The 26,210-nt window shown below is 44.6% G+C and overlaps 1 protein-coding gene across 9 annotated transcripts in view; it reads right to left on the reverse strand.

The window, feature by feature from the left end:
* DISC1 (DISC1 scaffold protein) overlaps window positions 1–26,210 on the reverse strand; it is a 422,688-nt gene that overhangs the window by 346,852 nt on the left and 49,626 nt on the right. For 8 of the 9 annotated variants that reach the window (XM_024249403.3, XM_024249406.3, XM_054561502.2 and 5 more), the window contains exons 2-3: window positions 7,854–8,833; window positions 616–685 (exon numbers count right to left, since the gene is read on the reverse strand). In XM_024249403.3, the coding sequence (XP_024105171.2) occupies window positions 616–685; window positions 7,854–8,833 (1,050 nt within the window). The remainder of the gene's footprint in view (window positions 1–615; window positions 686–7,853; window positions 8,834–26,210) is intronic. The other variant, XM_024249434.3, reaches the window with a different exon arrangement.

Consider the following 26,210-nt stretch of genomic DNA (forward strand, 5'->3'; position numbering starts at 1 on the left):
TTTTCCTGGCCTAGATCAATCCCTCTATCTCTGGTCTGATGTTGTAACTTCTCCTTTTTCTCTTGGGTATTTTAGGCCATGTATGTGGAAATTTGATGCATGTGACCCCCTTTGGCACAGTCTGACATTTCTCAAATTCACCTCATTTCCTATCTCTGGTTCTGGAAATTACGAAGTCAGAAAGCCCCATGAAGGCTTACGTTTACTGGCATCACAAGGACAGATACCATGTCTGTCTTACTTTCCTATTGCCTCCCATATTACCTAGCACATAATAGGTGTCAGACAAATATTTTTTATGAACAAGTGGATTATAGATATATCACTCCATGGGCAGACAGGTGGCAAGCTAATATTATTTTTATTGTGCGAGTATGCTAAGTGTTTCTGGACAATTGATAAGGTTATATTTATAACCCAAAGGATTAATGTTCATGAAGTACTTTGAAATCCACAAAACAATAATGCTGTAAAAGAGTCAACTATTCCCTGGTGGAGATGATCAGAGGAACAGATTGTACAATTCATTTGGGATTCAAAAGGTAGATATGAGTAAAGATGGAAAGAAAAATGGGACATGATGAGAAAACAATCAATAAATAAATTAAAACTCACCTTTATCATAATCATCATTCTCAACTGCATCTTCTTGAAGTTTCTGAAGTTTTAATCTTAAGGATATTACCTATGTTGGTTTAAAGGGGAAAAAATTAAAAATTACAATAGAATTCAAGCAAACATTTTTGTGAAAACTAAGAACATTTAGAAACTGTTTCAAAACCGAACTTCTACATTCTCTTTAAAAAAAAAAACAAAAATGCACATTTTTTTCAATGCCAGATGCATTAGTTTCTCCAAAAAAAGTCTATGTAAAGAAAAAGCATAATTTGAGCATAACATCCACATAAAAAGTTAAAATGTTATTTTATTTTAAACAAAAACATCACACTGTGCCCTTATCTGCATGAATAAATGCATAATGAGAAGGAATACAAATTTCCTGACCAAATGGTCTCTGTTCTAAACCTCACATTTAAATTATGAAGGTAAACACACCGAAATTGGGAGAGAAACCAAGAGAAAAAGAGCATGAACTTAAGCTCAGCAGGCCGTCCTGAAGGCTTGATTAAGAATGATGGCTAAGCTCTCACAAAACCCTTCTGAGAAGCCCTAAGGTTCAAATATTTTCAATTACAGAAAAGGGCAGTCTTATTTAACCCACATGGAGACTCAGTGATCCAGTTACTTCTCTGAGTGTTACCAATGGGTTGATTTAGCATCATTGATATGGTTTGGCTGTGTCCCCACCCAAATCTCATCTTGAATTGTAGCTCCCATAATTCCCACATGTCGTGAGAGGTAATTGAATCATGGGGGTGGGTCTTTCCCATGCTGTTCTCATGATAATGAATATGTCTCATGAGATCTGATGGTTTTATAAAAGCGAGTTCCCCTGCACAAGCGCCCTCTTGCCTGCCACCGTGTAAGATGTGCCTTTCTCCTCCTTTGCCTTCCACCATAATTGTGAGGCCTCCCCAGCCATGTGGAACTGTGAGTCCATTAAACCTCTTTTTCTTTATAAATTACCCAGACTTGGGTACGTCTTTATTAGCGGCATGAGAACTGACTAATACAATCATTGTTCTTCTCAACAGAAGACCCAAAGATTTACTGACAATGAATTCTTGGCCTACCAATGAATGGATTTGGGCTTGCTCCCTGAAAAACATCTTCCTCCCATTCTTTGCCTGGCTCACACCTACATTTCCTTCAACCCCTAGCACAAGTGTGGTCTCCTCCAGTCTGTGTTAAATGTCCCTCCTCTATACCTCCATTGTGACCTGTACTTGCTTCTATTCATAGACCCATTCAACAAATATTTACTGAGTGCCTCTTAGGTATCAGGCCCTGTTTGTATTGTGTTTGTGTACCAAGGATACATCATAAAATGCTTAGCCCTCTAGACTTACATTCCAGGCAAAAACATAATACAGTCGGCCCTTGAACAACAGGGATTATGGGAACCAACCCCTGCCCTACACAGTTGAAAATCTGTGTATAACTTTTGACTTCCCCAAAACTTAACTACTAATAGCCTACTGTTGACCAGAGACCTTACCAAAAACATAAACAGTTGATTAACACACATTTTGTTTGTATATGTATTATATATGCATTCTTACAATAAAAGTAAACTGGAAAAAAAATGTTATTTAAAAATCATTGAGAAAAAATTCAGCATTGACTAGATGACAAAAAAATCATAAAAAAAACAGAAAATAAACTTCCTATTCATTAAGTGAAAGTGGATCATCATCAAGGCCTTCATCCTCATCATCTTCATCTTGAATAGGCTGAGGAGGAGGAGGAAGAGAGGTTTGTCTTGCTGTCTCAGAGGTGGCAGAGGTGGAAGAGAATCTGCATATAAGTGACCCTTGCAGCTCAAACCCGTGTTGTTCAAGGGTCAACTGTAAGTTTTATGGCACCTTAGCAAGTGATTAATGCTATGAAAAAGGAAAAGGGAGAACCACGTTATGGGGATCAGGGATGCTGGTAGAGGGTAGAGGTTGCAATTTGAAATCTGATCTCCTTGAGATGGTGACATTTAAGCAAAGATTTAAAAGCGGTAAGGGAGTGAACCATGAGGCTGTCTGGGAGAAAAACATTCCCACAGAGGGAAGAGCCAGTACAAAGGCTCAGGCAGAAGTTTTTCTGGTAAAAAAGCAAGAAGTGAAAGTAAAATTAAAAGCAAGTGGGAGCAAGAATGCCACTGGATCTGGGGCATGCTTAGAATGGAAGGGAAAACTGTAGAGAATGAGGTCACACAGGTAATAAGGACTGTGTCAAGAAGAGACACGAAGAGCATTTAAAAGTTCTGATTTTACTCTGAAGTTCATGGGGCACCACTGGAGAGTTTGGGGCAGAAGAGCACATGATCTGACTTATGTTTTAAACAGTTTCACTCTGGCTGCTGTTAGCAAGAGCAGAAGAAGGGAGGCCAGGTAAGAGGCTATGGGAACATTCAGGTAGGAGATGACAGGAGCTTGGATGATAGTGAGGATGGTGGCAATGGTGAAGATGGTGAGATGTGATCTGAATCCGGATATATTCAGAAGATCGCTGGTTAAATATAGAGCCAACAGGATTTGCTAATACATCACAGGTGGGGTCTGAGGAAAACGCACCAGGATGATGCCAAGATTTGTTTTGTTTTTTGTTTTTTGGGGGTTTTTTTTCTGAGCCATTGGAAGAATGGAGTACTTATTGCACCAGGTTATAGCCATCATTTGGCTTTGTTTGGTTTTATCTGTGCACATCATTCTACTTTGAGCATCTAGGGGGCAAGAACTATTTTGCATCCACGTATAAGATGCTAGTACTTACCCTGACTTGATTTTCCACTGCTTTGGGCACATGGAAGGAGTACAAGTGCCTCTCTCCTTGTTCTGCTGAACAGGGTATGAGTGGCAGTGATGGGGTTACCTCTATGCTGAAGCATTTGATCGCTCTTGTAGGACTCCCTAACATTCTCTTCCTCATGTCTGTGACTAAGGGGGTTATATGTTCAGATGGTGCAGGCTGGGTTCTTGCCCCCCAAAAACCTCTGTGGAACATGAAGCATACACAAAAAACACAATTATGTTGTGTTGAGCCTCTAACATAGTGCCTGTTACTAGCCTATCCTAACTAATACAATCTCCAAAGCCTAGCATAAGGCATTGTACTAGTTGTCACTGATAAACGCTTTCTGAATGAATGAAAGAATGAATGAAAAATCATATTAACCCCTTTGTCCTTGAATTGCTCTATATTACAACTGCAAAGTTTACCAGTAACTTAGTCCTATATATTAGGAACAGAAGAAAGGCTGTGTGAATGGTTTGAGGGCCACATAAAGCTATAGCATTACCATTGCCACACCCAAATGATGGTATCGTTAAACATTTATTAGAACAGAAGCCGAAGAAATGCAGGAAACAAGGTCAGAAAAAAAATTCATTTACAGCCAAAGCCCACCCCACGATGCCCGCCTCGTCCAGTGATCTCTATAAGGCCCTGAATGGACTGCCCTGGGATATGTCTGAATACCCATCTTTGCTGGAGGCACAGTCCCAGTGGCCATGTCTTGCACGGTGCCACAACCCTGCCTGTGGAACGTCCTATAATATTCTGCAGGCAGAGTCCTTCATTTTTCACCAGTTTCCATGGCCTTAGGTGGAGCCTACCTTGCAGGGCCCACTCCACTTCCTCTCCTCTGCATGCCTGGTCACCAACTGCCTTTATCACCATCTTCTCAGTCCCATGCAACCCCTGGAAATCTCGCTAAGCAGCGATTTCTAAACAGCATAAAATATACACAGTCGATTCTCCTTATTCACAGTGCTGTAGTTATGTTCTATAAAGTTTCTGTGAATAGTGAATTAGGGAATAATGAAGCATTGGTCCTAGGAGAAATACAGGGTAGGTTCCCGTGAAACCCTGGTCACAACACATTCCTCAATCAATCAACACATAACCTTGTTCTATGTGTGTTTCTGTTTAAAAATACCTTATTTAATATGTATTATTGATACATAAGCATAAGCATTGTACTCTGGGCAACAGCACTGTAACTCACTTCATTCAGCCTGAATGAAGTTTCTGGAGCACCCACATCTTCTCCATCAGGCCCATCACAGCCTTCTCATGCTTAGGAGCACTAGACGGCATTAGCACTATGCTTGGGGAGCATTTGCAATGGCGAACTCACCAATAAAGAGTGCAAAAATGTAAAAAAAGATGGCATTAAATAGACCACAAAAAGGATACTAGTTTGTAGTGTGAGAGAGAAGGCAGAATGTCATCTGGTCTGACCTTGTTTGACCTAAGTAGAAAGCGTGTACATCAGGTGACCCAAATATTTTGCTACTCTGTGCAGGTTCAAAATTACCACCAGGCATGGTGGCTCATGCCTGTAATCCCAGTACCTTGGAGGCTGAGGCAGGAGGATCACTTGAGGCCAGGAGTTCAAGACCAGTCTGGGCAACATGGCGAGACCTGAATCTCTACCCAAAAAAAAAAAAAAAAAAAAATTAGCCAGGCATGGTGGCATGCGCCTGTAGTCCCAGCCACTAGGGAGGCTGAGGCAAGAGAATCGCTTGAGCCCAGGAGTTCAAGGTTCCAGTGAGTTATGATCACACCACTGCACCCCAGCCTGGATGACAGAGATCCCGTCTCTTAAAAAATAGAATAAAAATGAAAAATGACCGTAAAAGTGCTGTGAGTACTGACTTTGGAGTTAACAACAAATTTTAGCAAGTAGACGAATTCACACATATAGAATCCACAAACACTGAGGATCAACCATCTTTTAGAAGAAGCTGAAACTTAAATTCCTGAGATTCTCATTTTTACCTAAGTAGAAGGGAGAGGAGGTTAAGGAATTAGAATATAATATCAAAAAGGCCCCCAAACACTAGAAATCCTACTCTTTCAAAGGATCTTTTTGGAGATCCTTCACCCGACCTTCTGCCCTGTCCTGAGGGCCTCAGCCGCAACCCCAGTGAGCAGTCTGGGGCCTCTGCATAAGCACCATGGGAAAACAAGTCCCTGAGCAGCCCGCCTCATCACAGACAATTCCCACTGTCAAGAGGTTCTTCCTCCTATTGAGGCAAACTCCGCCTTCCTGTAAGTCCTATGCCCTGGACTGAGTTATTTCTGTCATTCCCACTACTCTGTTAATTCCGCTCCCACACAACAGATACTCAAGTACAGCCTAGCGTTACTTAATGACAGGGATGCATTCTGAGAAATGCATTATTAGGTGACTTCATCATTGTGTGAACATTGTAGAGTGTGCTTACACAAATCTGGATGGTGTAACCCATTACACACCTAGGCTAGACGGAATAGTCTATTGCTCCTTGGCTACAAACCTGTGCAGCATGTGACTGTACTGAATACTGTACACAAGTGTCACACCATGGTAAGGTATTGTTGTATCTAAACATATCTGAACATAGAAAGGGTACAACAAAAACACGGTACGATAATCTCACAGGACCACTGTCACATCATATATGTGATCCGTCATTGACTAAAATGTCATTATGCAGTACATGAGTGTAATTGAAGAGAGTGTCATGTTTTTCCCTGCCCAGCTGTGGGACTGCCATAGACAACAATACTTACACTACAGAAAAAGTGTGTCCAGATTCTACCATTTGAGATAAGATAGGAATTTAATTGGAGCTATGGGCAGAAGGGAAAGCTTCATTTGCTTTTGACTCAAACTCTCTAAATTAGAGCTATTTCTCTAATGATGACAACGGTCAATTTCTGGGTACTTGCTAGATGCCAGGCCCTGTCTGAAGCACTTTGCACATATAATCACATTTAGTTTAATTAACTGGAGAAGAGAAACACCATGGGAAGGTAGACCCTCTTGCAAAACCCAGGTGAAAGATAACAAGGATCTGAGCCAGGGCAGCGGCCATGGTGATGAGAGACAGATTAGCAGTAGGACTGAGAGGGCTTGGAGGCCAGCCAGATGTGGAACGAGGGAGAGGGAGATGTGGAAGATGGTTGTGGTTTCTGGCCTAAGAAACTGGATAGATTCTACGCATTCGAATCAACCAATATTGGAGGCCCTTCAGAACGGGTTTGGGGGAAAGACAAGGGCATTGGTTTAGGCAATGACTAACTGGAAGACTCCACACATCACCCAGAATACAAGCCTGCATCTCTGCTCTGGCCTCACTCCCTCTCTGCATAATAAATCAGAGGGCTGGGCTGAGGTCCCTGAGGGCTGAAACAGGGCAAACAGGGACAGGGCTAGAAACATCAGACTATAGATAAAGAACAGAAGGTAGATGCTCTTTCAGGGAATGAGCATGAACTTCTGCAGATTACTCCTCCCAAATGCCTGATGAGTGGGTGCTCCGCTTCCCTACGCACATGAACACATCCACACACACACACGAGAAACACACGAGTGCGCACACACACACAAATACACTTGCACACACAGCACAAACATGCACACACACATACACACGCACACATATGCACACCTATATGCACACACACACACAAACACATATGCACACACACACCAGGATTAAAACACAGTCTGGCAATAGATGAGCCACAGAGCATCTCTACCTGGGCTTCTCCGGGAATTTTTGTGGGTAGACGAACCCTGCCTACTTCCAGCTATACCCACCTCTCTGATAACTGGATGGACAGCATCATCATAAGGCTGGGAATTAGATGTCTCCAGTTTGTACTTATTTCCAAAGCAGCTACATTCTCATTTGAGCCTTAGAACAATCCTATGAGTTGGTGTTATCTCTAAATATGGAAACTGAGAGCCAGAGAGGTTCAATGACCAGAAGCGAAGTCTCCCGACCCTATGGAAGACAGCGGCCACTGCAGCAGGATGGAAGGGAATGAGTGAAGTGGATGAAGAGCAGGATCGCCCTGATAGAGGGCATCCCCATTTTTGAATCTCTCAACTCCTTCCAAACACCGCCCAGTTCAATCTCCCCTGCCCCCAGTTTCCTGTCTCAAAGCAGAGCTGGGCTGCACGAACCATGTCTCACCTAAACCGGGGCCTGCGGAGGAGCCTGCGGCCCAATGGAGAGCAAATCTGAGCACCTAAGTGACAGAGAAGACAAAAAGGAGAGCAGATTTGTGTCCAATTCAAAGAGACAGAAGTGCAGCAACATCCTGTGCAGCCAGCTCCAAAAGGAGCTGCTGCAGCTTCCAGGAGGAAGTCAGTTGAGCCCAGAACCCCTCATTTCCTGCCGTCTGCCCAGTGCTAATCTGAGCTCATGACAATCTCGGGCCGCAGAGGTGGAGGAGACACTGACCTCCATCTGCCTCCGGTTTCTCAGCAGGCAGTCCCGCAGCACTGGCTCCCATTTCCTGAGCAGGGTGTCCCAAGAGTGGGCATCCCCTGAGCCGCTGCTCCCATCACCACCACAGCCAGCCAATGAAGGATCCAGAGAATTGGAGGAGCCAGGGTCCACGTCTGGTAAAGAAAGCATGTCACGCTCTGGCCTGCAGCTGTTCCCTGCGGCCTGGGCTGAGTCCGCCGAGACCCGTGTAGCCAAGAGACTGAAGGACCGAGAGAGACATTGCGGGTCCTCGTGAGGCCCGTCCAAGCTGGCAGCTTTGGCTCCCATCTCCTGGGGGCTCTGGCAACGGGACTCGGCCCCTCTGGATGGTGGGCAGCCTTCTGCTTCTCCACGTTCCCCGGCAGAGCCAAGCGAGAGCCGAATAAAGCTAAAGCTTGAGGTAAAGGCACTGTGAGAGCCAGGAGGGGTTGGGGGGACCTCAGGGCCACAGCCAGGGCTGCAGCTATTGCTACTCAACTCTGCTGATGGCAGAGAGCCTGCTGCCTGGACACGCCTTGCTCCATCGCTGCAGGCTGCCTCCCAGCTGGCGTCCAGGGTATCAGAACTGTCCATGGCTGCAAACTCTTGCTGCCACCCAGCATTCCCAGGGCCACACGGCCTGCTAAGCCTGTCGGGCAATCTGGTGCCACCTCTGAGCTGAATCCCAAAGTGCACCGAGGTTCCTCTCACAGAGGTCACAGCAGGGGCTGCTGCGCTCTTGGAAACAGGGCTCCGGACCAAGAGGCCTCTCGAGTCAAGGCCACACTGTCTGGCCCTGGACTCCGAGTGGTAGGACTCCTCGCCAGACATCCCTCCTGGGAACCGGAACAGTGTGCCCACTGCTGGGGAAAGGAACCCGATCCCAGGCCCCGTCGAGCTTCTCATGTAGCCCGGCCTCCGTGCCAGCCGCCGCCTCCGAAAGCACGCTGCAGGTGGTAAGCAATCCCGGCTGCCTGGGAAGAAAAGACAAAACAGCACCATAAACATGCAGATCTTACTGGCCCAGCTGGAACTGCATCTGGAGAACATCCCCAGGTTTAAAGGTCATCTTTCGGTACACCTGCCAAAGATAGATGCTGGCTCAGTGGTCCCAGGGCCAATCCATTACGTAAATCCTGACAATCCTCAGGAAGTGTTTGCCTGGAACATGTAGAAATCAACATAGCATCTCAGCTCCTCGGTTTAGCAGAGCAGCTGGCACTGCTGTACGCTATGCCAACAGGTCAGCATGAACACAACCTTGGCAGCTCCTGAACCCTCCAACATCTTGCCTGTTGGTCTTTTATGGCACATCAGTACTCTCATCCTGGAGTGGGCCTGGAAAGCAAATGATGTGAAAGAGGAATGCCAGAGCATGCCTCTAAATGAGATCCAACTATTTACTCTAGCTATTCGTTGAACAACATGTGAATGTTCACTAGCTGAGCTATCTATGTCCCTGCAAGACTGATCTGTTGCTGCAGACCATGGATAGCTGGCTGTGCCGCAATGTATGGCCATCATCTCATCTCACTCAGTGGATGACAGGAGGCCTGCTTGATGTGTTCTACAAACCAGCGCTGCATTCCCTTCCCAGCTATGCTATAGGAATAGGAACAATAACAAATGCTGACTCCTCATTGCCCGGTTCAAACCCTGATTGTACCACTTGCTGGTTGTGTGACCTTCCACAAGTTACTTAACCTCTCTGTGCCTCAGTTTCCCCATCAGTAAAGTGGTGATATTAACAGTAGCTCTCTCATAAGGTGGTTGTGAGCATTCAACTAAATGAGTTACTATTTGTAGACAGCTTAGAACAGTGCCCGGCACATACGATGCTAAGAGTGATTAAAATGTTATTTTTAGATTGCATAGCATTTTGCTACTCATAATGTGTTTTAATTTACATTAATTTCATTCACTCCCGACCAAAACCATGTGAATCAATCAGACCTGAAACTATAGCTTTCCTTTTATATTAAAGGCAACTGAGATTCAGAGAACTTGACTTTCCAGAACGCCCTGCAAGTAGCCAAGTGACCAGGCCAAAGTCTCTTGACTCTACTGGCCCACACAGAGCTCTCATCTCAGGACCCTGCCACATTGCAAATCAGGCATGAAAGTAAAACCAGGCAGCACTAGGCACAGCTGTAATCATACCACGGCCTACGGCGAGAAATGGAACAAAGCTTCACTCCAGGCCCACACATCCTGCATTGCTTCCCAGAACAGAAATGGGCTTGGAATCTTTGTCCTGTTAAGCCGAGATCACTAGGCATTAAGGATCCCACTGAGCTACGATCATGGCACATGCCAGCTCCTAAAAGGGGTGGGGGTGGCATTGATAATCTCTGGGGAAATGAGCACAATGACATCCAGCCCCCTATTTCCTGACTTGAGCATCTGAAGATAACAGAGCCCAAGACTTGCTCACACAGTGACTTGCTCTTGCCAACTGCGGGGAGCCCCAGAAGGGCTATTGCTGCCCAGGGTACACAGAATTCCGGAAGCTTGCAGGGAAGGGAGGAATGGAAGCAGGGACCATGAGGTGGTGGTGGAGGAAGTCAGAGTAAAGAAAGGAAGGGAGGCATTTAACACTATAACCCTAGGAGATAGGTACTATTCCCATTTTACAAATAATACAGCTAAAGCTCAGAAAGCCTTACTTTGCCCCAGAACTCCCGGATCGTGGTTTCCCAAAGCCCGGATTTGAACTGAGGCTTGTCTCGTTCCAAAGTGCATGCCCTTTCAATTCCCTTTGCCTACAAGTATATCAGTTAGGGCGACAGCGTAAAATGACAGGAAGGCAGAAGAAACATTTCATTTTTTTCTTTCTTTCTTCAAGACAGAGGCCATGCAAGTTGAAGCCAGTAGAAAAGGATGTGATGAGATGTACAGGAATCCGTCATCCGAGGACGTGAGGCTCCCTGCAGTGTCCGGGCCCGACCGGCAGGGGGAGCAGTCGGAACAGGGTGGCCGGGCGTTAGGAGGGGGCAGAGAGAGGCCCTCAGGGACACGCACTCACACCCCCTTGCAAAGCAGGCAAAACGTTCTCCAGAGAGCAAAGAACCCGAAAGGAAGTTAGAGAAAACACTGAATTCTGGCTTCAATCACCAAAGGAAAACAATTCAACAATTTCGTATCTTGAAAAATGAGTCCAGTGAAACCTATATTGTCTGTGGTTTAAAAAGACTTTTAACTATTTTTTTATGTAAGTACCAGTCATCCAGATAACCCTTCTGAAGTTAAAAGAAAAAGGCTAAGTAGAAAATAATTTGTTTGAAATTTCATTTCTTTTCCAAGGCCTGAGGGCACTTCAGCCTGAGTAGCCTTTTCTTTTTTTCTTTTTTCTTTTGTTGTTTTTTTTTATTATTATTATTATTTTATTTTTTTTTTAGCCAGTCTCGCTCTTGTTGCCCAGGCTGGAGTGCAGTGGCACAATCTCGCCTCACTGCAACCTCCGCCTCCCAGGTTCAAGTGATTCTCCTGCCTCAGCCTCCCAAGTAGCGGGGATTGCGGGTGCCTGCCACCACGCCCAGCTAATTTTTGTATTTTTAGTAGAGAGGGGGTTTCACCATATTGGCCAGGCTGGTCTCGAACTCCTGATCTCAGGTGATCCCCCCGCCTAGGCCTCCCAAAGTGCTGGGATTACAGTTGTGAGCCACAGCCACTGCGCCCAGCCCCTGAGTAGCCTTTTCTAAAACCACTCAACCAAAGGTCCTGAAATCCTGCAAGCCAGGTTCCAGCTGCAGCACAGTGAGGTTACCCACTGTGAACCCTTGTTTCTACCGGGGCCCTGGGAAGCTGTGATGAGCCGGGGACCAGGAGCAACAAACCCGGGAGAGCAAAGGTAAGAGAGGTGTTTACCAAACGTGGGAATGAGATATGGGAACCACCTGGCTTCTGCACCCTGCTGAGGGCTCATGCAAACCATCCCCTGGCCACTGGCTTTCCCAGAAGGTGGGCCGAACAGCAAAGACTGTCACACACTATGAATCCTAACCCTCAGAGTGCAGAGGGCAGATCCGGAGGGCACTGCTGGAATCTGCTAGAAGAATTCCAGGAAACCCATATAAGGCAGGAATGAAATCTGTAGGAAAAACTCCCAGTTTCCCATAACGAAAGGCCATTTTTTCTCACTATTTTTTTCCTCTTTTTTATTTTTTGAGGAAACTTATGACATCCCCTGTGACCAGAATCAGTTCTCACTTACATATCCAAGTCGTGCCATCACACCGTGCAGTTCAATAAGGATTAGGATGCATTCAGACCTTGGAGACAAATACTCCTTTTCCTAGCACGTAAGTGCAATCAGCTCTGGAAGGAGGTTCAAAAGGGCAGGAAGCAACATATGGCAAGGTGAAGAAAAAGCCCAAAGTACAGGTAGGTATTGAGAGCCGGTTAGGAAACAAGCTGTGCCCTCTGTGTTCTGTGAAACCCAGAGATGCCTTGTTCCACCCATCTAGTCCAGGAACAAACGACTGAGCAGGGAAAGGGAGCCTGGCGCAGCTTTCTCTGCTCCTCGAGGCCTCTTGTTCCGCAACAGATCAATTTTAGAGGGAAGCGCTGATGCCTTACTTCTTCTCTGAAGCACAGACCTGCTTGCCCTGGTAATATATGACCCCCATCTCCACCTTATTGAGCCCAACAAGCTCTGATTGGAGGGAAGTGAAAGCAGCTTAGAACAGACCCAGATGTCACTGGGTCTCTATATACAGTCCAAATAGGATGCCTGGAAATATATGTTTACCTAGCTTAGAAGGAAAATTGAGGCAAGCCAATATTAACCAGCCGGATCAGCAAGAATCCTGTGGGCCCTCCCTCTTATGTTCTCCCTTCATCTATCCAAATCCTTCCCAGCCTTCAGCTTCCAATCCCTTCCCCATCAGCTCCCTTCTCCTGATCACTCAGTCAACAGGGCTTCACCAATTGTCCATATCACTCATTCCCTCCATCACTCATTCCCCCCTACGTATCATTAACACTCAGCACTGTTAATTATTTTCTGTGGTGGATATGAATTGTTTCCAGTTTATACTACACAGAAGTTTCCTGAGGTCCTTATAATTCCTAAAACAATCCTAGTTTACAGTATATCAGAGAAGAAATTAAAATACACATTGGCCAGACAATATTCATTTTTAAATATGAAATCTTAAACATGCAGTTTAAGAAAACATGATACTCAGTTTTTGTCCTGGAGCGGTGGCTCATGCCTGCAATCCCAGCACTTTGGGAGGCTGAGGTGGGTGGATCACTTGAGGTTAGGAGTTCGAGACCAGCCTGGGCAACATGGCGAGGCCCCATCTCTACTAAAAATACAAAAATTAGCTTGGTGTGGTGGTGCACGCCTGTAATCCCAGCTACTCGGGAGGCTGAGGCAGGAGAATCACTGGAACCTGGGAGATGGAGGTTGCAGTGAGCCGAGACCACACCACTGCACTCCAGGCTGGGTGACAGAGCAAGACTCTTGTCTCAAACAAACAACAAAAAAAAATGACACATGGGCTTGGGCAGGTCACTTGGCTGCCCCGTACCCCAATAATTCTAAGGTCTCCTGAAGGGAAAATGCTGGGACCTCGAGGCTGCTGCAGGGAATGCACCAAATAGCAAGAGAAGAACACGACTTTACAAAACATGACTTGCATATAAATTTATAGTGGAAGCATAAAGGAATATATTCTTTTCAGGAAAGGAATTTTAATCCCATCTGTCATGGTTGGGGTGTAAGATCTTAACACATTCAGGCTAACCAAATATTCAGAACCATAAAGAAACAATATATCCCTCTGGATTAATTTGTTTCCAAAGAATCAGAATCCAGTAATAGGCACTAAGCACACACACTCTACTGAGCCAAAGTCCATCTTCCTTCAATAATTCAGAGAGCACTTAAGGCTTCTGAAGTGCCTTCAGGTCACTGTAATAAGCATCCAGTGAGCAAGGCAAGCTGGGAGTGGAATAAATCAACCTGTATTCTATTTCCAATTTAATCATGTAATCCATTTCCATAAAACAATTCCTTATTGAACACTAGATGATACACAGGGTACAGACATAAACAAGACACCATCCCTGCCTTCAAACTGCCTATGATCTAGCAAGGGATGTCAGTCAGGCATACAAAAACTGTTACAGGAATTGAAGGTACTCTTTCAATCATGGAGGAAGGAGAATTCAATTTGAAATTAAACTAATGGAGGAACCTGGTTAGCTCAGTTAGTTAATGGTTCTTAGGCCTTCCATGAGCTCCAAATTATGTGCCACCCGGTAAAACCACCTCATGGGATTAAAGGGAAGAAGGGTGCTGCACTTGGTGAAAAAGAAGTGAGGGCCATCACAAACACATCTTTGATTTCTACCAGAAACAAAAGATTTTTTGCCCTTTGAGAAAATGAATGCCACAAGTCAGTCCCCATGCAGACATATTTTGTGAGTTAGTCAGTTTGAACTCAGAAGCACTAAGGAAGGACAGGGTTACATCCAGAGGCCTGATCCCACAGCTCTCCTATTAATAAGGTGGCACAGAAATACTAGAAATAGAGTAGCAAACCCACCAGCCATTGTCCATGTTTGCAAACACACACACACACACACACACACACACACACACACACACTTGTACATACTCATACAAGCACCAGGGTAAGGAACAAAAAGAAGGTTCTAGAACTGACATGGAAGAGGAATTATCACACTCTTCTCTCTTTATTCCCAGAAATGTCAAAAAAAACATATAAGTGTAAAATCTAATTAATCTCTACTTTGCTAACTGACCATTTCTGACATTTTAGAATGTATGTGGGTTTGGAATTGACCTCCCCTACCATTTCCTGAGGCTTCCGCTGAATTTTCCCTATGATTTTTTTTCACTTTTCTTTAATTTTATGTTAGGTAACATATACCTAACATAAAATTACCATTTTTACCATGTTTCAATGTATCATTCAGTGGCATTAAGTACATTCACATTGTTGTACAATCATCACCATCATGCACCTGAAGAACTTTTTCACCTTCCCAAACTGAAACATGGTACCCATTAAATATTAACTCCCCATTTCCCCCTTCCCCAGTCCCTGGTAACCACCATTCTACTTTTGTCTAGATTTATTCATTATTAATTCAACAACCTGGGCCTAAGTTTGGCCTAAAATTGGAAGTCCAACAGAAAGTGCATTTTCAACACCACCATCCATGTGCATGAAGGAACATTGTTGGGGGAGCACAATGTGTGATATAAAAATAATACAAATCTTATATGGTTTGGCTGTGTCCCCACCCAAATCTCATCTTGAATTTTACTCCCATAATTCCCATGTGGTGTGGGAGGGGACCTAGTGGGACATCAGTGGAATGATGGGGGCAGTTTCCCCCATACTGTTCTCATGGTAGTAAGTCTCATGAGATCTGATGGGTTTATCAAGGGTTTCTGCTTTTGCTTCTTCCTCATTTTCTCTTGCCGCCACCGTGTAAGAAGTGTCTTTCACCTCCTGCCATGATTCCGAGGCCTCCCCAGCTGTGTGGAACTGTAAGTCCAATTAAATCTCTTTTTCTTCCCAGTCTCAGGTATGTCATTATCAGCAGCATAAAAATGGACTAATACAGTAAATTGGTACCAGTAGAGTGGGGTGTTCCTGAAAAGATACCCAAAACTGTGGAAGCAACTTTGGAACTGGGTAACAGGCAGAGGCTGGAACAGTTTGGAGCGCTCAGAAGAAGACAGGAAAATGTGAGAAAGTTTGGAGCTTCCTAGAGACTTGTTGAATGGCTTTGAACAAAAGCCTGATAGTGATAGGAACAATAAGGTCCAGGCTGAGGTGGTCTCAGATGGAGATGAGGAACTTGTTGGGAACTGGAGCAAAGGTGACTCTTGTTATGTTTTAGCAAAGAGACTGGCAGCATTTTACCTTTGCCCTAGAGATTTGTGGAACTTTGAACTTGAGAGGGATGATTTAGGGTATCTGGTGGAAGAAATTTCTAAGCAGCAAAGCATTCAAGAGGTGACTTGGGTGCTGTTAAAGGCATTCAGATATATAAGGGAAGCAGAGCATAAAAGTTCAAAAAATTTGCAGCATAACAATGTGACAGAAAAGAAAAACCCATTTTCTGAGGAGAAATTCAAGCCATCTGCAGGAATTTGCATAAGTAACAATGAGCCAAATGTTAAGCCCCAGGACAATGGGGAAGATATCTCCTCGGCATGTCAAAGGTCTTCACAACAGCCCCTCCCATCACAGGCCTGGAGGTCCAGAAGGAAAAAAAGGTTTTGTGGGCCAGGCCCAAGGTCCCCGTGCTGTGTGTGTGGGGACTTAGTACCCTGTGTCCCAGCTGCTCCAGCTGTGGCTGGAAAGGGCCAACATAGAGCTTGGGCCGTGGCTTCAGAGGGTGCAAGCCCCAAGCCTTGGCAGCTTCCACTTGGTGTTGAGCCTGCAAGTGCACAGAAGTCAAGAACTGGGGTTTGGGAACCACCACCTAGATTTCAGAACATGTATGGAAACGGCTGGATGCCCAGGCAGAAGTTTGCTGCAGGTGCCGGGCACTCATGGAGAATCTCTGCTAGGGCAGAGGAAGGGAAATATGGGGTTGGAGCCCCCACACAGAGTTCCTACTGGGGCACCACCTAGTGGAGTTGTGAGAAGAGGGTCACCATCCTCCAGACCCCAGGATGGTAGATCCACCGACAGCTTGCACTATCCAACTGGAAAAGCTGCAGACACTCAGTGCCAACCTGCAAAAGCAGCTGGGAGGGAGGCTGTACCCTGCAAAGCCACAGGGGTGGAGCTGCCCAAGACCATGGGAACCCACCTCTTGGATCAGTGTGACCTGGATGTGAGATCTGGAGGTCATTCTGGAGCTTTAAAATTTGACTGCCCCACTGGATTTCAGACTTGCATGGGCCCTGTAACCCCTTTGTTTTGGCCAATTTCTCCTATTTGGAACAGCTGTATTTACCCAATACTGATACCCCCATTGTATCTAGGAAGTAACTAACTTGCTTTTGATTTTACAGGCTCATGGGCAGAAGGGAATTGCCTTGTCTCAGATGAGACTTTGGACTGTGGACTTTTGGGTTAGAAGTGCCTTTTGCCAGGGCGGGTGTGGTGGCTTATGCCTGTAATCCAGCACTTTGGGAGGCTGAGGCAGGCAGATCACAAGGTCAGGAGTTCGAGACCAGCCTGGCCAATATGGTGAAACTCCGTCTCTACTAAATATACAAAAATTAGCTGGGCGTGGTGGCGGGAACCTGTAGTCCCAGCTACTCGGGAGGCTGAGGCAGAAGAATCGCTTGAACCTGGGAGGCAGACGTTGCAGTGAGCCGAGATTGTACCACTGCATTCCAGCCTGGGCAACAGAGTGAGACTCTGTGTCTCAAACAAATAAAATACAATAAAATAAAATAAAGAAGTGCCTTTCACCTCCTGCCATGATTTTGAGGCCTCCCCAGCCATGTGGAACTGTAAGTCCAATTAAGCCTCTTTTTCTTCCCAGTCTCGGGTTTATCTCCATCAGCAGGATGAAAACTGACTGATACAAAATGTATACAAATATAAATCCAAATGTGTATATGTCTGTACGCAAATATACATATGAAATATTTATAAACACATATACACAAAGAGAAAGGTAGACATCGATATGAAGATGGCGCGAGAGAGAGAGAGAGTTCTGTGCAAGTGAAGCAGTCCTTCCCACTCCCTTTCAAAATCCACCAACCGAGCAGGTCAATCAAGGAATCGCCACAGAATCTTGCACTGGGCTTGCTGCCATCACATTCACCAACGGATACCATCCATCTCCTTGCCAGGCGGATTGTTTTCCTAGGCATGATTATTCACCAGCTGCTCTTTCTTGGAGAGGTGAGCCACTCTACCCTGTTGGGGCATTTCAGTCATCTGGAAAGCTGAGTGGACTGCAGGTACAGATGCCAACAGGTCTGCAGGCCAGCAGGAGTTCCACCAGAGGCAAAGCTCTGTCGCTGTTTTCCTGTCAGCCTCCTGATCACACAAAGGCTAGAGATTTGACTCCCAGGTGGCATTCCCACAAACACTACTTCCTTACAACAGCCTCACAGTCGGAAGGGATGAATCCCACACTGAATTGGCTTTTTATTTAATTGTCTACAGTCTCAGCCCAGAATCACTGAAACTGGAATGACTGTTCTGCTTGGAACAGTCTTTTAGCACAGGAGATAGATACGTGCTAAAAGTATAAACAAAAGCAAAAGAATGATAAACCAGTCTTAACAGGGAACAGGACGTGATGTGCAAGGGACCTCGAGGGTAATGTTCCATTTTTAAGCCTGCTGGTATTTACACAGGTGCCTGCTGTATTTTTCTCAAACAATACATACGAAAAAATGCATGCAATTATATAGTAATTCAAGGGTAACGTTCCATTTCTTAAGTGGTGGTTATACAGGAACTGATTGTATTATTTTCAAACAGCACATGTAAAACCTATGTGTAATTATATATTAAACATATAATTATATATAAATACAGTTTTTATAACTGTGAAATATTTGATAATGCTTTTTCAAGTTGGGTGCATATATGCCCCCGTAGTCCCAGCTACTCGGAAGACTGAGCTGGGAGGATCACTTGAGCCCAGGAGTTCAAGGCTGCAATGAGCTATGATTGCTCCTATGAATAGCCACTGCACTCCAGCCTGGGCAACTTAGCAAGACCCCGTCTCTAAAAATTAATTATTAATTTTTCAAAGTCATGGTCCCTGTCCTTAATGGAGCTCATGGCTCCCTGGGGAAGACAGACATGTCAACAAGCAGATGCAGACCAGGCTGTGAGCAACTCCACTGCAGGAGGCCAGGAAAGTTAACTGGAAGGCTGAGGCTTCCCAAGCCAAAAAGGAGGGTGAGGTCATTGCCGGTGGAGGGAAGAGCAAGCACAGTGTGAAAGGCAGTGTTGAGTGCAGCCAGCTTGAAGAAGTTCAGAACCACTGGGACTTGGGTACGGACAGCATGGCAGCTGTGGAGGATGAGGCAGACGACAGGATGGGAATAGGCCCAGGGTGGCTTCCAGGTGGGTACCGAGAGGACAGGGCCCAGGCAGGACCTGGGCCACAGAGAGGTGGAAACACATGCCATGCAAGTGGGAAAGCCAGGAGGGTTAAATGAGGCCGCCTAGGAAGGCAAATCCTGAAAGAAGAAGAGGGCTTGAGAAAAAAGTGACCAGAAACCACCCAAGGAAACCACACTGGGATTCCAGGAGGGGTTGGTAACAGAGGGGGTGTTCACAGAAGGGCTGGTCACAGAATACAGGCAAATTACATGCATCCTAGATGTGCCCAGGAGGATAGCTTGATCCCGGGAAGGCAAGGCGGCAGTGAGCCACAGTCATGCCATTGCACTCCAGCCTGGGCAACAGAGCAAGACTCTGTCTCAAAAAAAGAAAAAAAAATCATGGCGGTATCTTTTAAAAATTCTGAGGTCCAGATCACAACCAAGACTGATGAAATTACAACATCGAGGGATGGGCCTCTGGTATTGGTGCTTCTTGACACTATCCAGGTGATTCTAGGGGGCAGTCAGGACTGGAAAGCTTTGTTTTAAGGAAAAGTCCTATTTAACATCCTAGTACACTTGGGATTCAAATGCATCATACGCTTAACATTAATGATGCTAGAGAGGTTGTTGCTTTGCAGAATATTCTCTCTCCCCCAATCTTTTTCTATTTCTTGAATGTGGTTTTAGCTACAAACTAGTACAAGTAGAAAAAGTATGGTCTATATTTAAAATTTGTCCCCATGCCTCTGTTCTAAATCTTCTACCCTACATAGGATTTCTTTTCCCCTTTCCATTAGACAATGAGAGTCCTGGGCCCCACAAGGAAGGTGACAGATGGCACCAGCGTCTCACTTTCTTCATCAGTAATGAGGAGAAACAGGCCACCCAGCAGTTTGACATCCAGCCCACTTCGTGTTTAAGGGTCAAAAACCATGCATGTGACACACAGTGTGGGATCCTGGATTGGATCGGGGAACAGGAAAAGGATACTGGTGAAATCTGAATAAGATCTATAGTTTAGTTCATTGCACCAATGTTCATTTTTGAGTCTTAATACATGCACCATGATTATATAAGCCCTTACCGTTAGAGGAAGCTGGGTGAAAGGAACTTTGTGCTGTCTCTGCAGCTTTGCGATAAATCTATAATTATTCCAAAATAGAAAGTTTATCTAAAAAAACATGTATATGCACACAGTTTATGGACCTGGGCTTAACAGCAGAAGATGAAATTTAGCTCTGCCTTTTATGAGTGAGCATGGTCAGGTGACTAACCTCTCTGTTGCTTCCATTATCTCATCTGTAAAATGGTACTCCACCCCTAGGATTGCTGGAAGGATAGATGAGATTATGACTTTAACCACTCAATACCATGCCTGGCACAGAGTCACTGAAGGAAACCAAAATAAGCCACTCCAAACTATGCTGCTTTGGAATATTGATTATTTTGAGCTGAAGGCACTTGAAAAACAGCAAGTGCAGGGAAAGGTTTTCTCTGAACTCCCTTTATCTGCTCAAAACAGATGCACCAAAGGGAACTCCGTTGTCATGAATTCCCTTCCTGGAAGTTTCCTCAACCAGGGAAGATGGATTTGTATTGCAGTAGATGAAACTAGGAGTCGACACCACACCCAGACAAACTTTGTCACAAACTCTCCTATCTTCCATCTGCTGTTCTAACAGCACATTTCTAAAAATCACAACCTATATCCTCCTCCCCTTCCCCTATGAAAACAGTATATAAGCTCTCAAATCTCACCGCTTTTTGGGGTATTCACTATTTTTTTCCTGTGATGCCCCCCATGCACATAATATTAAAAATTAATAAATAGGCTGGGCACGGTGGCTCATGCATGTAATCCCAGCACTTTGAGAGGCCGAGGCAGGCGGATTACCTGAGGTCAGGAGTTCAAGACCAGCCTGGCCAACATGGTGAAACCCTGTCTTTACTAAAAGTACAAAAAATTAGCAGGGTATGGTGGCAGAGGGCACTTGTAATCCTAGCTACTCGGGAGGCTGAGGCAGGAGAATCGCTTGAACCCAGGAGGCGGAGGTTGCAGTGAGCCAAGATCGTGCCATTGCACTCCAGTCTGGGCAACAAGAGTAAAACTCCTTCTAAAAAAAAAAAAAAAACTAATAAATGTCTATGCCTATTCTCCTGTTAATCTATCTGTTGTCAATTTCATAGACCCAGCTAGGGAATCTAGGAGGGTAGAGGAGAGGTCACTTCCCCTCCATTGCCATTCAATAACTAGAGTTATTTTCAATTCTTGAATAAAGATGAGGCAAAGGCACCTGGACCTGACCACCAGGGAGGTGGAGTTCAAGGCCAAGGTAAACCAGGGCAGCCTCAGCTCTGACCACAAGCTTTTTTTTGTACTGATGAAGTTCCCCAGGGGGCCAACGTGATTTACACACACACACACACACACACACATGAGTGAGAGCCCAGCACGGATCATATAGACACTCTATGTTCTCCATTGACCAATACAGTCTCAACTCTCTGATCCAATTTTTCTCTCCTTGTTATGCCTGGATCTCTCTTTCCCAAATGAAGCAGGTGGCTGAGGAATTCAGTAGCAAAAGATTCATAAACCATGTGGAAGGGTATGTTTCAAAATGCATCAAGCAGCCTCTCTCCATTGTGCTATTAATTCTCCTAAACGATTGTCTTTTTCTTTTAGTGTAAAGTGCTACTCCAAAATCTGATCACCATCTGAGCCCCCCTCAAGAGTGCTGCTAGCTACAGATGGGTGTCTCTAATGAATTTTTTAACTGCTGCCCTAATAAAATATGGATGAACCAGAAGGAGCCCTCTGTGTAGCTGTTATTTCAAAACAACTAAACAACTTAAGTTTCTGCTCTTATTTTTTTGCAGCAAAGAGCTGCAAACTCTTGTATCCACCCTAGCAAAAGACAGCTTCTTTCATGCTAGTCCATCTGTAAAGTTCACAGTTACCTTTTTAATGCCATAGTTTATGCATGGGCTTATTTTCATGGCTTTCTAAATGCCCCATTTTTCATGCCAACTTAGATAAGTGTTTATTTTTAAAATGATCCCAAATTTTCAGTATTTCACACAGAAACAGCACCCTGGAAGCTGGAGCATCTTTTAAGTAAGTTCTTACTTTGTGCTAAATGTTTATAATACTCAGAATGTAAGCCCACATCAAAGCTTTGTGCCACTTTAAATGCCTGACCTTAAAAATAAAACCATTATAAAATTGCAAATGTCCTGCTCTATGGTCTTACTAAAAAACAAGGGGGTATTCAGTATTTTTTTTCCACATGTTAGTATTGGAATATAGTGCACTGCTGTGAGGGAATTTAAAAAGCAGCATAACATGACTCCTATGTTATAGTGATCCACATTCTCAATAAGCTGATGTTACAACAACCTGCTGCTATATGCACGGGGGCAGGTGCCGAGCGTGACCTGTAACTTACCTGGGTCTGAGATATAAGAAAACATTTATAATAGAATACAGCTGTCTTTTATCTATACTTGAAGACCCTTCTTTTATAAAATTTCTCTAGTATCATTTCATATAGAGACACTATATATAGTTTCCAAGTTTTGGTTTTTTGTTTGTTTGTTTGACAGAGTCTCACTCTGTCACCCAGGCTGGAGTGCAGTGGCACGATCTCGGCTCACTGCAGCCTCCGCCCCCTGTGTTCAAGCAATTCTCCTGACTCAGCCTCCCAAGTAGCTGGGATTACAGGCATGCACCACCATGCCCGGCTAACTTCTGTATTTTTAGTAGAGACGGGGTTTCCCCATGTTGGCCAGGCTGGTCTCAAACTCCTGACCTTAGGTAATCTACCCACCTCGGCCTCCCAAAGTGCTGGGATTACAGGCATGAACCACTGCGCCTGGCCTTGTAAGTTTTAAGAGGCCATGACTACATACAGAAAGCTCAATTCTGTCTGATGAATTCAAACAGCATTAGCATTTGGAGTTGATGATAACTAGACAGGGGCTGGACTGAAGTTAACCTTTGTGCTGCCTACAAATAAAAAGGCTGTTTAAACCAATTAATACCTTATGGAAGACGACAGTGGGAAAACTTAGGATGTTTAAGAGAGCAAACTGTTTTCAAGTACTCATTTACGTTCAAACAGTGCACACTAATTATAAAGAATTCTCGTCTCTTCTTGCCTCTGTAATGCCTCTCCACTACAGAATCATCTTGAACAAAGCAATACATTTTACTGTTAAGAATAAGTCTCCAGGGATGCTTTAATGCTTAAATATCTGAAGTGTGCTTTAGTTATAACAATGTTTTCTCATTGTGGAAAGCAACTAAACATTTTTATTAAGTGCCTCTTAAAAGCTTTTGTATCCAAAGTGGTAAAATTTTATGATTTTTAAATTATTAAAATAAGGTGCTACTGTCTCTACCAATCACTCCTCTCAGATAGCTATCACTTAAACTCTCAGATCAGGGCCATCTGCCAGAGGAGGCAGGAAGCAGAGGTGCTGGCTGCTCCTCTGAGGGCTGGGATTCAGAATATGGCAATGAGCTGCTCTTAGATATCTCAGCCAGGCACAGACCAGCATGGAGCTAAGTGCCCGCCCAGTCGGAAACCAACCAATAGAAAATCACTCGTGCAGTCCAAGACAGTGCTTTCCAGGGAAGTGAGTGTCCCTCAGGGACTGGGAGTCAAAGGCATCAAAGATGGGGAATCCCCCAACAGGCACAAACTGGCCAGGAAGCTGTGACATTGCCTGGCTCTCTAGAATTCAAGTCACCCACGTGAACCCAACTTCACGATCCACTATCCATTAGAAAAGAAAACAAATGGCAGCATCCCAGGAATGACAAGACTATTAAGAGACAGAGCAATGTGGCCGGGCGCGGTGGCTCACGCCTGTAATCCCAGCACTTTGGGAGACCGAGGCGGGCGGATCATGAGGTCAAGAGATCGAGACCATCCTGGCTAACACGGTGAAACCTTGTCTCTACTAAAAATACGAAAAAAAGAAAAAAATTAGCCAGGCGTGGTGGCGGGCGCCTGTAGTCCCAGCTACTTGGGAGGCTGAGGCGGGAGAGTGGCTTGAACTTGGGAGGCGGAGGTTGCAGTGAGCCGATCAGGCCACCGTACTGCAGCCTGGGAGACAGAGCGAGACTCCATCTCAAGGAAAAAGAAGAGAGAGAGAGAGAGAGAGCAACGTAGTCAAGAGAGTCCTGAATTAGACTGGGCTTAAGCCTATCTGTACCCCTCTTTGACTTGCCCAAGTGTAACTTCTCCATGCCTGTTTTCTCATCTGGGGAAAGTTCATTCTAATATCTTCCATGCATGGTAGTTGGAAAGATTGGAGAACATGAACTCATGCTCCCCTAGAGAGCCTGTGCCCTGAGGACCTTGTCCACACTGTCTTCTCTCAGTCTATAGATGATCTTATGGCCGCTGACTTCAGCCATAATAGTGGAAGCAAATGTCTCCACCACACGGAGCTGCCCGCCTGCCGAGCAGACAGAAGAGTTCCTGCTGCTTCTCACCACTCTTCCCTGCGTTCTGGTGGGTATAAATAACACATTCGTCCTCTTTGACCTCCTGTTTACAATCCCATACTGACCATCCCCCTCTGTTAACAGTCTTTCTTCAGACAAGACCAATACTATGTATTAGATGTCAATTTTTTTATTTACGATCTCATTCCAGTCTTGCCTTCCTGAGATTACACTGCAGTCACTTTGGAGCATAGGATGTTTACAGACAAGCCCTGAGTTACTTCTGTAGATGACTAATCTCATCATTATGTATGAGGTTTACCAGTTTAATATTCATGGAGAGGGTCTTACAGCAAATCAAAGTGTTGTTTTTTGGTTGTTGTTTTTTTTTCTCTTTGAGACACAGTCTTGCACTCCGAGCTGGAGTGCAATGGCACACTCTCGGCTCACTGCAACCACCACCTCGCAGGTTCAAGCAATCCTCCTGTCTCAGCCTCCCAAGTAGTTAGGATTACAGGCCTGTGCCACCATGTCTGGCTAATTTTTGTATTATTAGTAGAGACAGGGTTTCACCATCTTGGTCAGGCTGGTCTCAAACTCCTGACCTCAGGCGATCCACCCGCCTTGGCCTCCCAAAGTGCTTGGATTACAGGTGTGAGCCACCGCACCTGGCATGAAGTGTTGGATTTTAATTTGGTCAGTTCCCACCTGGGTGATCCTTAACAAGTTACTTAGCCTCTCCAGGTCTCAGTTTGCTCATCTGCAAAATGGGGATAATCCCCATACCCTGAAAGGCTGTCATAAGGATACAATAAAATCATGAAATGTTTGTTCTTTAAAAAACACATTTTAAATTTGTGGCAGGTGACGTTAAATGCTCGATAAATTTTAGTGTCTTTCCCCGAGTTGTTCTGAGCCCCCGAAATCATTCCTTTATTCCGATAACGTTTTGGAATTTTCCAGCACAGTCTTTAAAAAGAGAGAAGAGCTACGAATTTTCTCCCTTTTTCCTTCTTTGTGGGAGGAAAATCTGTTCATCAGTTAAAGTAATATTATTCAACAGTCTGCTTCAGACTTAGTTTTTTGGGGTTTTTGTTTTGTTTTGCTTTTCTGTTTTATCTTCCTAAGAGAGTAAAATGCAGTAAAGAGAAAATAAATGGGTATGGGCGAATAGAAAAACAGAGAAGTCAGTAGAAGTTTGCAAACTATCAGGAAAATATCATCTAAGCTGTAGGCAACTTCTGACAAGTATAAGAAACTCATGAAAATTTTAACAGATCTGTATTTTACCCTAGAGTTACAGAAACCTTCTACATGTGTGCGCCCTGACCAGACACTACTTTAACAATCTCTCCTTTTCCTTAAGGGAGAGGTTAAGGGGAAAAGTGACATTTCACACACTCTAAACACTCAAAATCAGTTTTTCCCCTGCTTCTTTGTTTACCTTCTCAGTCTCTGGACTAGCTTTCTAACCCCTGGCAACATCCAAAGGCCTATTTCTTTTTTAAAAGGGGTCTTTAATAGCTAAAACAAACTATAAAAGTCTGTTTTTCTCTAGAATGAGCTTTAAAACTGGAGTTAGCTCTTGCTGAGGGAATAGAGCTTTCTTGGTACACAGCTTATTTTGAAATAAATGAGGCAATCCTGGATAATAAATTGGCTTTAATTCACTTATTACACTGAAGGAATGTGAAAATGAGATTGGTAAATTGATGCACTGGTCTTTGAGGAATTTGGGAGAATAGGAGACATGTCAACACACTAGAAAGACAAACATTGAATTTATTTTATTTAAAGAGGAAATAAGAAATGGGGAAAAGACAATAGTATTTCTTAAGAACTCTACTGTGGGTCAGGCATGGTAAAC

Source organism: Pongo abelii, chromosome 1 (genome assembly GCF_028885655.2).
Source record: "Pongo abelii isolate AG06213 chromosome 1, NHGRI_mPonAbe1-v2.0_pri, whole genome shotgun sequence".
NCBI classification, from domain to species: Eukaryota; Metazoa; Chordata; class Mammalia; order Primates; family Hominidae; genus Pongo; species Pongo abelii.